The 17,551-nt window shown below is 38.2% G+C and overlaps 1 protein-coding gene across 1 annotated transcript in view; it reads left to right on the top strand.

Moving 5' to 3' along the window:
* sema4ga (sema domain, immunoglobulin domain (Ig), transmembrane domain (TM) and short cytoplasmic domain, (semaphorin) 4Ga) overlaps positions 1-17,551 on the top strand; it is a 40,768-nt gene that overhangs the window by 726 nt on the left and 22,491 nt on the right. The window contains exons 2-3 of the mRNA XM_073873075.1: positions 6,013-6,334; positions 15,318-15,466. Coding sequence (XP_073729176.1) covers positions 6,199-6,334; positions 15,318-15,466 — 285 coding nt within the window. The 5' untranslated portion in view covers positions 6,013-6,198. The remainder of the gene's footprint in view (positions 1-6,012; positions 6,335-15,317; positions 15,467-17,551) is intronic.

The raw sequence follows: 17,551 nt of genomic DNA, 5'->3' as shown, positions 1-17,551 counted from the left end.
TACACCTTAATAGTAACACAATGTAACTGGTTTGAATTAAATAAAGTTCCGTACAGGATCAGACTGGCACTCAGTCTTTACATTAAACATCGTCAGTGTTTGTTTTATCTGAGTCATGTAATGCTCTAAGTGTTTCGTTTCATAATTAGCCTGTGTGGTACAAATGACTGATTCATCATTCTGAAAGTCTGTTATTGGGTTATTTTTGAAACGGATGCTTGTTGCACTTTTTTGCTCCACATAATCTCCGTTTATTCTCAGCTGAATATGAATAAGAGACAGTTCCTCAATGATCTGTGTAGCTCTGTTATTGCTTTTTTCTCAAGGTCCTATACATGCAAGGAAAAAAAGAAAGCTTTCATACAGTCAATGTCATTTTAATAAGAAGACTGATAACACTGGTTAGATAGTTCTGCCATCCTCTACAAAGTTACTTATTTATTTATAAAAGTTTAAAACTGTAATGTATATACTTTTGACTTTCAGGCCCTAGACTGATTTTACAAACACCTTCCTCTGTTGTGACAAAATAATACTTACTGTTCAACATATCAAAGCAAATCTAATGTTTCTGCTGAATTGCTAAGCAAAATTATTTTGTTAGTGGTTTGTGAGAAATCATTAAAGACGTCAAACACTTATTATGTATTATTAACCTTTAATTAAAGATTCAAAACACCAATAATCGAATTATCCTTTAATATGAATAATCTGAAAATTACTGTGAGTAATGACTTCAAAAACTGTCTACAGCTGTAGAATAATTGTATTGTTTACAGGTTCTCTGTAAAGAAAATTTGATGTTAAAAACAACTAACTGTAGTTGGCAAAAAACTTACAGGGAAATACAGGAAACATGCAAACAACCCTGCAGTTTAAAAAAGAAAAGCCAACAACATTTATGCATTATTGGCAAATTCAAAACTGCATATTTCATTTCCTGATATATGATTGTTAATGTGAATCTGCTTTGTACCTTATAATATACAGTTAACCACACTCTCAGATAAAAGATACAAAAGTTGTCACCGGGACGGTTCCTTTTAAAAACTTCCTAATATGTACCATTTTGGTACAGATATGTACCTCTGAGGTACCAGTGTGCACCTTTAAGGTACCAACATGCATTTTTTAGGTACAAAAAGGTACTGCCCCATTGACAACTTTTGTACCTTTTTTTCTGAGAGTGCACCATACAAATAAGAAACATAAGGAAATATCAAATTTGTAGTCACAACTGTGGGACCATTAATTTTACTAACAAAAACATTTAGCTTTTTTACTGTAAAAATACATGTTGTTGAGCATGATAAAGATTTTCACAATAAAAAATTTGATATACCTTTAATGTAAAAAAAAAAACACATACATTTGACATTATTTTACAACAAAATAAAATGTAATGTCTACTTTTTTTGTAATGACATGTTTTTACTGTAGCATTTACTGCAGCATTTACTATAGCATATTGTAGCATTTTTGACAATATATGCATGAAGGTGGTTAGGTAAGATCCCTGAAGAAAATAATTTATTGTGCTTGTCAGAATTGCTCTCCTGCTCTGAAGGAGACAGTGCATTTAAACTGTCGTGTAAGTGTGTGTAGAGTGAATGACAGCTGGTTAAAGATGTATGACAGGTCTCATCCTGTCACTGTCCAGCTGTGCTGAGCTGCTGGCAGAAACAGACCCCCCTCTTCATCACAAAACAGAGTTTTTCTCTCTGCAGCTGGACAGTTTTTATCAAGTGGTTTAGTTCATCTTACAGTCTGATACCATGGAGTTTGTTGTACAGCTTAACTCTGTATGTGTAGATGATCTTGCAGCTGATCATCTTTTGTGTCTGAGTCTTGAGTTGGGTTGGACTCATCACATGGATCAAATGCATTGAGATCAGGAGAAGGAACAGCAGTGTGTCCGACTGATCTCTTTAGGTCTCTGATGTGACCACACGATGTTCTGAATTAGCATCAGACCAATGTACTGTATAGATCTCAAAGTGTTGCTGTGGGCTACAGAGGATGTCAGATGTGCTTTCACCTTTCTTTCCCTCCATCCTATCTTTATTCCCTCCTTTCTCACTTTCTTCCTTCATTTATTCGCTCCTTCCTTCCTTCATTCCTTCCTTTTATCTTTCATTTTCCCTTCTTTCCTTCCTTCCCTCCCTCCCTCCATCCTTCCTACCTTCCATTCTTTCTTTTTTCCGTCCCTCTTTTCCTGCTTCCTTTTCTTTCTTTTTCCTGCCTTCCTCCTCCTTTCTTTCTTTTCTTCCATCCTTCTTTCTTTCTTTCCTTCTTTTTTCCTTCCTTTCGCTCATTCTTTCTTTCTTTGCTTCCTTCCATTTTTTTCTTCCTTCCTTTCTCCCTCCCTCCTTTCTTTCTTTCCTTCCATCCTTCTTTCTTTCCTTCTTCTTTGCTTCCTTTCTTTCATTCTTTCTTTCTTTGCTTCCTTCCATTATTTCTTACTTCCTTCCTTTCTCCCTCCTTTCTTCTTTCTTTCTTTCCTTTCTTCCTTTCTTTTTTTCTCCTTCCCTCCTTTCTTTCTTTCCCTTCCTCCCTACCTCCCTCCCTCTTTTTCTATTTCCTTCCTTTCTTTCATTCATTCTTTCTTTCTTTTTTCCTTCCCTTCCTCCCTACATCCTTCCCTCCCTATTTTCATCTTTCCTTCCTTTCTTTCATTATTTCTTTCCTTTCTTCCATTATTTTTTTCCCTCTCTTCCTTTTTTCCTTCTTTCTTTCCTTCTTTCCTTTCCCCCTCCCTTCCTCCTTCCTTCCATTCATTCGTTCTTTCCCTCCCTCTTTTCCTGATTCTTTCTTTCCTTCCTTTCTTCCTTCCTTTTTTCCTCCCTCCCTCCTTTCTTTCTTTCCTTCCATCCTTCTTTTTTCTTTCCTTCTTCTTTCCTTCCTTTTTTCTTTCTTTCTTTTTGCCCTTCCACCTCCCTATATCCCTCCCTCTTTTCTGCCTTCCTTCCTTTCTTTCTTTCTTTGCTTACTTCCATTATTTTTTCCTTCCTTTCTCCCCCTTCCTTACTTCTTTGTTTCCTTTCTTCATTCCTTTTTTCCTCCCTCCCTCCTTTCTTTCTTTCTTTCTTTCTTTCCTTCCATCCTTCCTTCCTACCTCCCTCCCTCCCTCCCTCCCTCTTTTTCTATTTCCTTTCTTTCTTCTCCTTCCTCCCTACATCCTTTCCTCCCTCTTTTCCTCTTTCCTTCCTTCCATTGTTTTCTTTCTTCATTTCTCCCACCCTTTCTTTCTTTCTTTCTTTCTTTCTTTCTTTCCTTCTTTCTTTCCTTCCTTCTATCTTTCATTTTTCTTTCTTTCTTTCCTTCCTTCCTTTTCCCTTTCTCTCCCTTCCTCCTTTCTTCCATTTGTTCGTTCTGTCCCTCCCTCTTTTCCTCATTCATTCTTTTTTCTTTCTTTCCTTCCTTCTCTCTTTCTTTCTTTCTTTCCTTCTTTCTTTCTTTCTTTCCTTCCTTCTCTCTTTCTTTCTTTCCTTCTTTCTTTCTTTCTTTCTTTCTTTCTTTCTTCCTTTTTCCTCCATCCCTCCCTCCTTTCTTTCTTTCTTTTTCCTTTCATCCTACTTTCTTTCTTCCTTCCCCATTTCGTTCTTTCTTTTTTCTACTTCTTTCTTTCTATGACAGGAGTTACTGAATTGGCTAAATAATACTGCTGATGGCTGGGTGGTTACTTTATTCATAAATGCCTTACATAAACTGTATTGTAATTTTCTACCAAACAATATAATAAACAGTTGCTGTTGAGCAAACAACCTTCTTTGATTCCTGGCCCTGTTTAAACTGTAATATTTAAGACCACTTACTGTCAATATCTGCTAATGCATTGTTGACATAAAGTCCCTTCCGGGGTTGATTTTGGCACAAGCCTTTTAAAATGTCTTTAAGCATCAAATCTCTGTTATTACAGTTAAATCAATACACTCTTTTCATCAGTGATTCTTAAATATGTCAAAATGTAAAAGTCCATAAAACCATTCAGCAATCTTAAATGTCAGATTAAAGTATATATGCAATATTCTGCATCACTGTATCCCACTGTAGCCCATTTTTTCCTGCATGAACTTTGACTTTATTGTGTGATGTTATTATTTGGTGTATCATGCATGCTCACGCGAAACACTGAAGCAGCACACAGTTCTTACCCAGCAGTGCTGATTCTTGCAATACAGCAGGTGTGATTCAAGCACATCTGTGTGGGGGAGATGTGTGTGAAGGGGGTGTTTTTGTGTGCCATTAAAACAAATAAGGGAATGAAATAGATTTGAATGAATACGAATATAGAGGCGTAAAAAGTGAATGCGGTCTCTGATAGAGGAAAAGAAAACACTGGTCATCTGGAGTAAATGCTTGTTTAATAAAAAGAGGGAGCGAGAGTGTGTTTATCTGAGAGATGGAGAGAAGGCTGCTGTGTTTACAGAAGAGAGGGACTGAGTGTGTTTGAGAGATAGACAGAGAGAGGCGAACCGAAGAGTTAAATGTGCTGGCCACTGTCCTCCTAAATCACATCAGACAGTAAAGGTGACTGTCTGTGTCTTTGTGTGTATGTACACGTTTCGCTATGCTTAAGGACCACAGTTTTAAAATGTCCAAATATAGTGAAACATGTCAAAAACTGACATTTGAAGTGGCGCTTGCTCGTAAAAAGGCTCATAAATCATGTTGTTGCTGTACTTTAAAGTATATACTTTTAGTATATTTTAGATAAACTACACTCACCTAAAGGATTATTAGGAACACCATACTAATACTGTGTTTGACCCCCTTTCGCCTTCAGATCTGCCTTAATTCTATGTGGCATTGATTCAACAAGATGCTGAAAGCATTCTTTAGAAATGTTGGCCCATATTGATAGGGTAGCATCTTGCAGTTGTTGAAGATTTGTGGGATGCACATCCAGGACACAAAGCTCCCGTTCCACCGCATCCCAAAGATGCTCTATTGGGTTGAGATCTGGTGACTGTGGAGGCCATTTTAGTACAGGGAACTCATTGTCATGTTCAAGAAACCAATTTGAAATGATTCGAGCTTTGTGACATGGTGCATTATCCTGCTGGAAGTAGCCATCAGAGGATGGGTACATGGTGGTCATAAAGGGATGGACATGGTAGAAACAATGCTCAGGTAGGCCGTGGCATTTAAACGATGCCCAATTGGCACTAAGGGGCCTAAAGTGTGCCAAGAAAACATCCCCCACACCATTACACCACCACCAGCAGCCTGCACAGTGGTAACAAGGCATGATGGATCCATGTTTTCATTCTGTTTACCCCAAATTCTGACTCTACCATCTGAATGTCTCAACAGAAATCGAAACTCATCAGACCAGGCAACATTTTTCCAGTTTTCAACTGTCCAATTTTGGTGAGCTTGTGCAAATTGTAGCCTCTTTTTCCTATTTGTAGTGGAGATGAGTGTGGTACCCGGTGGGGGTCTTCTGCTGTTGTAACTGTTTTTGGATGAAGCAGTGTTGTCGCAGCTCAATTGGCTTTTTATTCCCACATACTGAATGTGTAACTTCACACATACTGAATGTGTAACTTGAATAAAAACACTCTGCCAGATACGTAAAAAGTAAGGACTCTCACTATTCACTTATACATCAATCACCATTTTATCATTGGCAGCCGCCTCAGTCAGAGCTCAGATTAAAGGCTTGAGAGGTCTGTGTCATCAGATGCGATGCTCTTTGATCTTTGCCTGGTGTGCGTTTCTGGGTGTGCATGTGCTTTGTGTGTGTGTCACTTTTTATGTTAAAGAATACTTCATTTCTATTGAAGTAGCCTTTCGGGGCGAGCTGGTTTCTTTTTAACGCACCCACATGCCTTTGTTTCGTGCAAATATGAGAATATTGATAAGTAGTTTTCCCTAGGCATTCTGGACAGATAACCACTGTCAAATTGTGTTACTTGATAAACCCGATTAAATTACTTTACAGCACGTTTGATACCACTTTACAGCCCAGGCGTGACTAAGATTTTGTTTTGTTTTGCTTGTTTTCAGGCTGAAGCCTTGAGGGTGAGAGGAGGGAGGACTGTTTAACTTTTTAGTGAAGAAGGGTGAGACAGCTGTGTTTGTGAGTACCGGAGAAGGAAGTCTCAAAGGACAGCGTGAGCGGATTACTGTTCCCCTGAGGTGGAGGGGTGAGTGGCGGTCCCGTTTTACTCACCCCTCCTGATCACACCGCTGATGCTGAAGATGCTGAACCACGGTGCAGGATTGCTCTTCTTGCTACTGTCGTGTATTCGGTCCACTCTGTTGGGTTACCCCTTTAAACCTCCACTAGACCTGGATGTGACCCCTAGGACTACAGTCCTCTCCAATGGTGAGTTGTTCAGTAAATCTTTTATTCATCCATCCATCCATCCATCCATTCAGCCAGAACATTATGTAAGAAGTTAAAAATAATACAATAATACCATAGTGTTTTACATAGTGCATACCATGTAAATACATTTGTACATAAATATGTTATTACACAATAAAAATTATAAATATATAATAATATAAAAAATATATATATTTAGTACCATGGTATACATCAGAAAAAGATATTCAAGATTCATATGCACAGTTTGCTATACAATTAAATTCTTAGATTACTTTCCACTCAAATGGTCTTAAAAGAATAAGAAATAAAGTATAAGTATAAAAACATACATTACAACTATACAAATGATGCAACATATAGTAATGCAATAAAATACAGTGTTTGTGTAAGATATCTTGATTCAGGCATCTGATACTAATGGTGCTGCAACTGTACTGTACTTATTTTACACATATGAATATTTAAAATATACAGCCTTTTTCCAGATTACAAAAAATATATGTAGGCATTTCCAAATGTTTATGTCTAATGTAATGCTTTCTATATAATGTATCCTCCCCCAGCTGTTATACCACGTCTCACTGTATAGCAATAGAAAATAATAACTCATGTTTCATAGTTGTAACATAAGCCAAAGTCTGTTGGCGATTTACAAGACGTCTTGTTTATGACATACACAGGAAAGCAAACTATGTTATAAACCATTTCATGGTGGTTCTTTTCACGTAAAAAAGAAAAAGATCCAGCCGGGCAGATACATAGAAGCTGCTCTTTGCTAAAGTTGGAGAGGTAGATTCATGGTCTGTTTATGATTCTGCACTTAGTCATTCAGATGTAAGCAATGCTCTTGTTTAGATGACCAGGCGCATACCAGCTTGAATTCTTTATCTCTGCGCTGTTGAACAATAAAACCGGCTTCTCGCACATCTGTGATGCAGAAGTGCAGCAGAGAAATCGAGCACAGTGAAGCGACCCAAGGTTTGCTTTATCTTAGGGTTAAATTACACAACCGCTGAGAGGTCAGAGAGCTAAAAGGCCTGTGTTTAGTTTAATAACACAGTAAGAGAGCAACAGGTTCATTCTCATATACTGTGCTTTTTAGTAACCTTGAGTAGGAGTGTTTGTAATGCTTAATAACAGTCACAAGAAGTGATTTATTGTACTGTAGCACTATGCAAGTATATTTAAATTCAACATATTATTTTTTGTGTGGACAAATGTTTGTCCCCCTGATGTTTGCATGCAACTTTCCCAATACCAACAGACCTAGCACTGCATGCAAACAGTGTAGACAATGTCGCGTGCACTGTGTAGGCACAAGTGACATTATGGGGAAAATTGTAGTTTTAAGTAAATACATGATTATTCATTGCACAGGAGTGTTTTTACTCCACATGCATGTTTGGGTTTTGCAAATGTCTGTCGCTCAGCTCATTATAAATGTCTTTTACAAAATCAATGAGCTCTCAATCTCATCCCTCCCCTTATCGTTTCATTTAGCATCCCTATGCAAGCGTGAGCTAAAATTAAAACATTTGCACATAATTACAACAGAAGAGTTACTGTCAGGACTCTGGAGTAAGAATGTTTAAAAGTTAAACAGGTGCACTTGTTATGCCATCCTAATGTGAAGACGCGCCAAATTACTTCAGAGAAAAAAATATTGATGTTCTGTCATTGACCTCTTAATAGAGTTACACAAGAAATCCAAAACATATGCTGGGGTTTTCTCATTTCTTAACATACACTGTTTGCACATACACTCACCTATCTAATCAACCAATCACATGACAGTTGCTTCAATGCATTTAAGGGTGTGGTCCTGTTCAAGACAATCTCCTGAACTCCAAACTGAATGTGAGAATGGGAAAAAAGGTGATTTAAGCAATTTTGAGCGTGGCATGGTTGTTGTGCCAGACGGGCCGGTCTGAGTATTTCACAATCTGCTCAGTTACTGGGATTTCACGCACAACCATTTCTAGGGTTTACAAAGAATGGTGTGAAAAGGGAAAAACATCCAGTATGCGGCAGTCCTGTGAATGAAAATGCCTTGTTGATGCTAGAGGTCAGAGAAGAATGAGCCGACTGATTCAAGCTGATAGAAGAGCAGCTTTGACTGAAATAACCACTCGTTACAACCGAGGTATGCAGCTAAACATTTGTGAAGCCACAACATGCACAACCTTGAGGCGGATGGACTACAACAGCAGAAGACCCCACCGGGTACCACTCATCTCCACTACAAATAGGAAAAAGCGGCTAACACTTTGCCCGAGCTCACCAAAAATTGGACAGTTGAAGACTGGAAAAATGTTGCCTGGTCTGATGAGTCTCGATTTCTGTTGAGACATTCAGATTGTGGAGTCATAATTTGGCGTAAACAGAATGAAAACATGGATCCATCATGCCTTGTTACCACTGTGCAGGCTGGTGGTGGTGTAATGGTGTGGGGGATGTTTTCTTGGCACACTTTAGGCCCCTTAGTGCCAATTGGGCATCGTTAAAATGCCACGGCCTAGTTGAGCATTGTTTCTGACCATGTCCATCCCTTTATGACCACCATGTACCCATCCTCTGATGGCTACTTCCAACATGTCACAAAGCTCGAAACATTTTAAATTGGTTTCTTGAACATGACAATGAGTTCACTGTACTAAAATGGCCTCCACAGTCACCAGATCTCAACCTAATAGAGCATCTTTGGGATGTGGTGGAACGGGAGCTTCGTGCCCTGGATGTGCATCCCACAAATCTCCATCAACTGCAAGATAATATCCTATCAATATGGGCCAACATTTCTAAAGAATGCTTTCAGCACCTTGTTGAATCAATGCCATGTTGAATTAATGCAGTTCTGAAGGCAAAGGGGGTCAAACACAGTATTAGTATGGTGTTCCTAATAATTCTTTAGGTGAGTGTATGTGTGCAGTAGAACTCCTGAATATTGTACCGGTGTGTTAAGATCACCCCATGATCACTTTTCTCTGCAGGTGGTTAACCATTAATAGGTTTGAAGAGCCCTGTACTTTATACCCGGGGAAGCCCTCGCAGACGTGAGCTAGAAGTGAGATGACAAAATCCCTACTAAGGGAATGTGTTGTGTAAAGTATATTTGCACTGTATGTATTGTATTCCTCAAAGATGCTCTGAGCAAACTGATTATGGTTGTGTCAAATTTCAAAGCTCACTTCGCAGCAAAACTGAACATGAATCTACTGGTTAAAACTTGACTGAACTCTGTGTTCCATACTGGGTCTCGGCAGACCTTCACTTGTATATTTAGTAAATACACAGTCTCTCTCTCTCTCTCTCTCTCTCTCTCTCTCTCGCACAAAAACAAGAAGCCCCTGGGAAGACCCTGAGAATCATGTTGTGAATCTCATATTGATTAGTTCATTAGCTGTGGCAGTTCTTCAGTCTATGGGAGGGGTGTGTGTGCAGATGTGTCTTGGTTAAATGTGCTGCTGTAATGTCAGTAATACAAGTCTGTTTGGATGTTGGCCATTCAACGCTTAATTGCATATATTAGCATCTTGCATATATGAACATGGTTTAAATAACACCAGTGTTGCTTACACAACTGAGACATTGAATATGCTACAGTCAATAGGCTTTTCTTATGACGGGTGAGTCATTTTTGGTTGGCTACTGCCTCACCTTTCCTTTCAAGCATTGCTTGGGTTGTACTTTAGCCAGAGAATATAAAAAATGCAGATATTGTTCTCTTTTGCTTTGTTGCATTGTTAACCCACAGAGCTTGTTTTAAAAATTGCAAGAATCTGAAATAATACATGAAGTGAGGCGTTATGGTAGTATTTGAACAGATGGTTACATCACAAACATGTTAATAAACACCCAGCTAAAGTCATTTTTTTTTCTGTCTACATAAAATCATAATGTTAATAACATTCTGTGAAAATATAAACTTGATATATTTAATATTGATGACTTAGGTTATGTCAAAGATTAAAATCAACGATTGAGATCAAACTTTAATGTAAAATTTGATAATAAGATGGGGTCACATACAGTACTATGCAAAAGTCTTAGGCCACCATGCCAGAATTAGATTTGTTGTTTTTGCAATGTTATAGAGATCATATAATTGTTTCTCAGTCTCTTTAATAGAATACATTCAGAAAATACAGGAAATGTGTATGTAGTATTTAAAACTGTATAAAAATGTAAACTGATATTTATAGTTTTAAGGGTAAACTCCACTTCCACTTGAGCAATAACAGGAAACTTCAGGATCTCTTAAACCTAAATAAAATTAAATCCTATTTTCTAATTTTAAAGAAATTAGTAATTTTACTTTACTCTGGTCAAAAATGCTCAAGATGTGTTTGGTGCCAAGAAAGGTCACACTAAACACAGATGATGCCTAAAGAAGACATTTAGTACATATTTTCTGTATTTTTTGTTTGTATCTCAATAAAATAGATTGAAAAAGAAATATGGATGGACATTAAAACTTCTAAAACAAGAAGTCTGGTGGTGGAGGCCTAAGACTTTTGCACAGTACTGTATATTCAGGACAGACTAAACTGTCTGTATGTGTCCTACTTCAGTTTCAATAATCCTTATTAGTTCCTTACAAGATCCCATGACCAAGCTGAACAAACGCACGCAGTAAAACAAGAAATTCAAGTTTTGGTCAGTAATAGCGTGCTTCAGTTTAGAGTGATATACTTCCTGAGAATGGAAAGCACACCTATAGGTCGTGTGGTTTGTGTCAGGCAGACTTGTGTCAGGTTACTGGTCGGGGTGTCAGTTTCTGCTGGGTTTTTACACATCACTTGACATTTGTATGAAGGACAAAGCTGCATTGCTCGGCCCCAAAGCAGGAGTATTGCGAAGGTCTTGGTGCTCACGTAACGGCTGTTTTGTTTGAATAACCTTGGCTTGTATTTTGTTTACCATTCTGAACTGCTGTTTGTAGAATGACTGAATTTAATCTGGTGCTTTGTGGCAAAGTACAACCTGCGTGTGACGTGTCCGTACTGTGTAAATGTCCACGTGTGTGCCTACATGGGAAATATCTGTACGACTGTGATTATTTTGGTGGGATCAGATTTCTTTCACATTGGCACACTTACAATCTGTGCACGTCTCTGAGCGGTTCTGCTCTGCTGGACTCGAGATTGCCGCTGTGCTTTTTCAAGCTGACACTGCCCACCGCAGTGTGGAGGTCATGGCAAAGTAATTGCTCGAGGACTGTGGGAAACTCATTGTGATGTGACACTATGCGTTTCGATGTAAATCCATCTGTTCCATTAACATTATCCCGGTCTTGCCTGGCCACTATGTAGCTCTGTGCTTGATATAATACTAGAGATTTTATTAAAAACGATAACAGTAGGGAGAAAAAATAGTGAATCATTTTGCTATTTAACCTTGTGACAGAGAATAGGCTCAAAGATTTTCTTAAAGTCCCACTGTGGGGAAAATGTTTTTATTGTTGTTTATATGTCTATGTGGTGTTTTTAATATGTTTTAAGACGAGCCATATGCTAATGTATTATTCCCCCAGTCTCATTCCCTCGGTTTATAATCACTTTGGTTTCTAAAGTCACAAACATGTAACCAATCATATGAACACAGTTGAATGCATGGATCAGTAGTTCGAGTTATAGATATTATGTATGGATGCCACATAGACTAAAACGATTGCAGCACAGCTGCTTCAGCTCTGCTTCTGTACTGCTCACACAGACAAGGTTAGTGCTGTAACCTGTTAACATCAGTGCTTAAAGGGGACATATCATGAAAATATGACTTTTCCATGTTTAAGTGCTATAATTGGGTACCCAGTGCTTGTATCAACCTAGAAAACATAAAGAAGAACAACCCAGTAACTTAGTTTTGATAAACTGTTCTCTGCAAGCATGTGAAAAAATAAGTCATTAAAATTTGGCTCCCCTTATGATGTCAAAAGGGGATAATACCACCCCTTAATCTGCACTACCCAACCAAAGCACTGCCATTTAGTGCAGAGAGCAGCTCATTTGCATATTAAAGGATCACACTCAAAAATGGCACATTTTTGCTCACACCTACAAAGTGTCAATTTTAACATGTTATAATAAATTATCTAGATGATATTTTGAGCTAGAACTTCACAAGCGTACTCTGGGGTCACTTTAGATTTATTTGACATCTTAAAAAAAGTCTTGTGAAATTTCCCCTTTAAAGATTAGTGCTGCAAACGTGCAGTTTATGTATGCATTGTGTGAAACCGAACTTAGCAGTACTGGAATCATTTTAATTACTTTAAGTGCTTTTTGGAGCGTCGCCATTTTGGCTCACTTATAAGAATATAACATGATGGCATTTTAATATAAAATCATTTATGTTTAACTCAAGAAAGGAAGTGATATAAATCTGGGATGATATATAAAGACACATTAAAATAATGCATTGGTAAGATTTCCCCAAAAAGTGCAGTGTCCTCCTCTTCCTGGCAGCCGGTCAACGATTCTGAACATTGGGTCTCACTCACTAATAATTGCGTATGTTTTTCATATTTATACGCACATTTGAACTTCTCATGAAAACTTTCCACCTAATTCACAACACGTGCGTACGCACATGAATTTGTTTTTATGCTTGTTCTTGGCTGCACTAAAGACGTGCATCTGTAACTGAAATAAGTTAGACAGGCAATCAAGCGATTAACGTTTGGACTTCTCACTACATTTAAATAACGTTTACATTAGGCATTAAGCAGACACGCTCATATATAGAGATTAATAAAGTGAGGAAGTAATGTGTAAAGATTTGGCATGCGGGCATCTTCTAATGTGTAGAAAATAATTAGGTTATATAATATGTATAATATACTTTATATTATAAAAATAATATAGATAATGTATATAAACAAAATATAAAAAATATTCTAATATAATTTATACAGATAATATTCTAATATAAAATATAATAATGTAAATTTTATATATCAACATAACATTATTATAATACATTATCATTATAGCCTAGTATTTAACTATATCGTACTGTGTATGTGTGGTATTAGTTGTTGTTTAATTTATTCGTACATTTATAAGAAATTTAGATTTTTAAGTTTTTGTTGAATCATGATTTGTTCGTGAAAACATCAGTACACACATCTCACGCATAAATTTGTGCCTGCCTATGCCTAGTGAATGCGACCCATTGTGTCTAATGTTTGGTCAGCTCTAAACAAACAAACAAACAAACAAACATACAAACAAACAAACCTCTAAATGAAAAGGACTGCTTTAGAGAGTGTATATATTAAGTGTATTGAGCATGTGTGTGTGTGTGTGTGTGCGTCCGTGCGTGTGTTTGAGCAGGAACCATTAAGGAAATGTAAAAGAGTTTCTGCATGTTTGCGAAAACAGCGCTGTGTCAGCAGGGAGTCAGATGGCAGCTAAATTATTCTCTTTTTCTTTCTCTTATGCTCTGCCTCAAGCTGACTCCCCTTCCTCGACTTTATTTGTCAGCTCTTCTGTCATTGCACTGCTCCGAATCCTCAGCCAGATCTGGCTGTGCTGCATAACCTGTCCCGTCCCTGCATGCAATCCTGTCACACCTGCCTACTTGCGGAGACGTGTGTCCTGTGATGTGTGCGTATGTGTGCGTGTGTTGACGATGTACAACCTGGTGCTATTTTTGCAATTTGCAAACAGGGAACTGGAAAGATATGTGTGTGTGTGACAGTATGCATGCACCTGCCTTTATGAAGGGCATTCAACCTCCTACACTTAAGGAAATTGTGATAATTGTCTTTAACTACTTGGGAGTAGCCTAAAAATGCAGTACTTATAAAATATGATTATGTTAATATATATTATCCACAAATGAAACCTTTTGGATATTACATTATATAGGAGTGGATATATTGGATATTTGGAACTGTCTTCCTTCCCATATTAGAGCCTGCAACTCACCTATAACTCACATGTGACCCAGTCTGTGAAAACCCAGCTAAACTAAATTTTTATTATTAACTGTTTGCAACATAAAATCATCCTACATTTTGTGAAAACATGACATTGATATCTTTAAAGGACAAGTTCGGTATTTTACACTTAAAGCCCTGTTTTCGGATTGTTTATGATGAAATGGAACGGTTTTGACTGAGATTTGGACGTGTGCGGCTGCCCCGAGAGTTTTCGGGTGTTTGTTGTGTCACCTCCCACCTCTACAGTGGCTGTGTAGGTGCACTGGAACAATCCTTCCTAAAATGCATTAAACTTTCGTTTACAAAGACGTGAAACTCACCAAGTGGTCAGGGGTGTTCACTGATATGCTCACACAACAATCGTTGCAAAAGATGCTTTCCAACAGGTGTTTTAGCATTCGTTGTAAACTTGTGGGCCTATGTTTTCAATCACAATCACGTATATTCTTCCGTCGAGAGCTTGAATAATAGACACTCCAGCCCAGTTGGTGGCGATAATCCACCTTTGCCAATTGCAAGAATACAAACAACGTTTCCGGTGTGGAGTAATACCGTACCTCACAGCATATCTAATACAAGTCAATGGAGTTGGACAAAAACTACGATAAAACCTGTTGGAATGCATCTTTTGCAGCGATTTTTGTGTATATAATATATATATTTTTTTAATTCTCTACGTACATGCAATCTTGAATATGTACTTTAAATGCTAAAAATTAGTCGGAGCCAATAGCATAGTGGGAAGTGCTCCGACATATGGTGCAGACGCACTTTCGGCATCCCAAGTTCGAACTTTGCTGATCCCGTACCCCTCTCTCCACCCTTTCCTGTTCTCTCCCATCATACTATGTGACTAATAAAGACAAAAATGGCCCAAATACATAACTTTAAAACAAAAAATGCTAAAAATTAAATGTCATTAGGTTAAAGATGAACTCACTCAACAGCATGTCATCTCAACATCACACAAAGATCTCAGGGATGTGTTTATGGCTGTTAGTTTTAACTGATATGTCTTGTGTGCTTTAGGGCTGTTGGACTGCAGGCGTTTCACAAGCTTGGCATTGAACTACAGTTTATTACTGTTGGAGGAGGAGGCAGGCATGCTGTACGTGGGAGCAAGAGGGGCCTTATATGCCCTGCAGGCTAGTGACATCTCCAGCAGCTCTCTACAAACTGTACGTACTGACAAAACACATCAGCACATAATTACCCTTCTTACAAGTATTGAGATTACTCAAAAGCTTTCTATTTTTATTACTGCTGCTTCTTCACACTTTGTGCAATTAATGTAGATTTGCACAATTAGTTCATTTTTGTCTTACTGTAGGAACAAATTTTATGAGTCGGCGAATTCTTATGAATTACTTTTAACTAAATTGTCCAAAAACTAAAAATCCAATAATAAAACCCTACCCCCAATGCAGTGGCAGCTGGTGACTTCTTTTTCGAAGCCGCAAGATGCAAAGCTCATCAAAACATCTATTTAGCCCGTCATATTGATCACACGCCATGACGAAATAAGTGCCTGCTGCAGACTCTTCGAAGAGGTTCACTGTGTGATAAAAGAGACGCTCAAGTTTGCCAGATACTCGCTTAATCTCATGTGTAATCAGACTTTAGTATTAAAGGTGCAGTGTGTAAATTTTAGCGGCATCTAGTGGTGAATTTGCGAATTTCAACCAATGGCTTAATCCACTGCTCACCCCTGGCTTTTGAAACAAATAGAGAAGCTACGGTAGCTGCCACCGGACAAACATGTCATCGTCGGAGACAACTCAGTACAAAAATTTGTCCATTAAGGGCTTCTGTAGAAAAATGGCGGCACAAAATGGCGACTTCCATGTGAGGGGACCCTCAGTGTATGTAGATAAAAAAATCTCATTCTAAGGTAATAAACACATGACGGTTCATTACGAATGGTCTTTATACACCCCTAATAATATAGTTTTGTATATTATTTTGCATTTCTGTCAAGAGATCCTTCTAAAAATGACACACTGCACCTTTAAGTAAGTGTCTTGCAATATTTTGTTCTATCTTATATAGGGGTGTCACGATTCTCCAAATCCTCAATTAGATTACATTTTCGATTCTAAGGTCACGGTTCGATTTTATTCTCGGTTTTAACTTTTTTTAAAGAACATGTTGCTATGCCATTTTTAGACTAGACTTTTATGAAATATAATATCTGACCTTGAACCCGGAGATGTCCTGCCATGTTAGTCATGCTGCCAGTGGAAAAATATGGCACACGCACATACCTGATCAAACGAAACTTCCTGTCAGATCAACATCTGTCAGTACTTTGCACCTTAAAAACGCCGTCAGATGAGATTGTGAGACTATACCCCAATAAGTCATCTTTAAATGCTGTTTTCATAACTCTTAAGCAACTGAAATAAGTTGTTGTGAAACTTAAACAGATCTTAGTTTGAAAAACGACCGGTTCTGTCAGATGCCGTTCTGCTGTGCACCACGGTTGCACGCTCTGATTGAGTTCAGCTGAAGGCGGGAGGCGTGAGCTGTTTTTTGTTTCCCATGTAAAGAGTAGCTCGCGTGGTGTCTCCTACATCTGCCATGCTATCTTTTAACTGGCTGTAGCTAGCAAAGTTATAGGAGGTTGACTGGCTTGGCAAGCCAACCGGACGTGACATGGGGCGTGGCAGCATTGACGATTCCATTTTTTAATTCGAAATTCAAGGTTGGGACTTAATTTCGATAAATTTTGATTTCAAATCGAAATTGTGACACCCTTAGTCTTTTATAATAAACTCTTTCGCCACATGTGCAACAGACACATATTTTGAAGTGACGCATGATGCACATAGGTTCACGTGACGCACCAAACACATTTTGACATGACGAGTCACACACATAACACCCCAAACACATATTTAGAATTTTCGCCCCTCGGAAGAGAAGTCACCAGCCGCCACTACTACTCTTTCTTCAAACCCTAACTCCAAGCACAACACCACCAAGGGAAGCACATTCTGACAGGTAGAATGACACAACACAGGTCTCAGTGACACACTTTAACTCCGCTTTTAACATTAACCCAGCCAAATTCCCAGTTGTCCTTTTTTGGCCCAAATATAATCAGCGCTTGCTGTTGGTCCAAAGGAGATGAAACCCCGAAAGTGAATGGGTCTGACACGCAATATCTTGCTTTAATTTGGCCTGATAGTGAAAACATTACTGCTAACTAGAACAGAAAGTTACTTTTGCAAGAAGGCATTTTTGTCACAAGTTTTAACAAT

This window comes from Misgurnus anguillicaudatus, chromosome 11 (genome assembly GCF_027580225.2).
Source record: "Misgurnus anguillicaudatus chromosome 11, ASM2758022v2, whole genome shotgun sequence".
Lineage (NCBI taxonomy): Eukaryota > Metazoa > Chordata > Actinopteri > Cypriniformes > Cobitidae > Misgurnus > Misgurnus anguillicaudatus.
The sequence above is the reverse complement of the archived record's forward strand: the minus strand, read 5'-3'. Positions and strand labels throughout refer to the sequence as shown.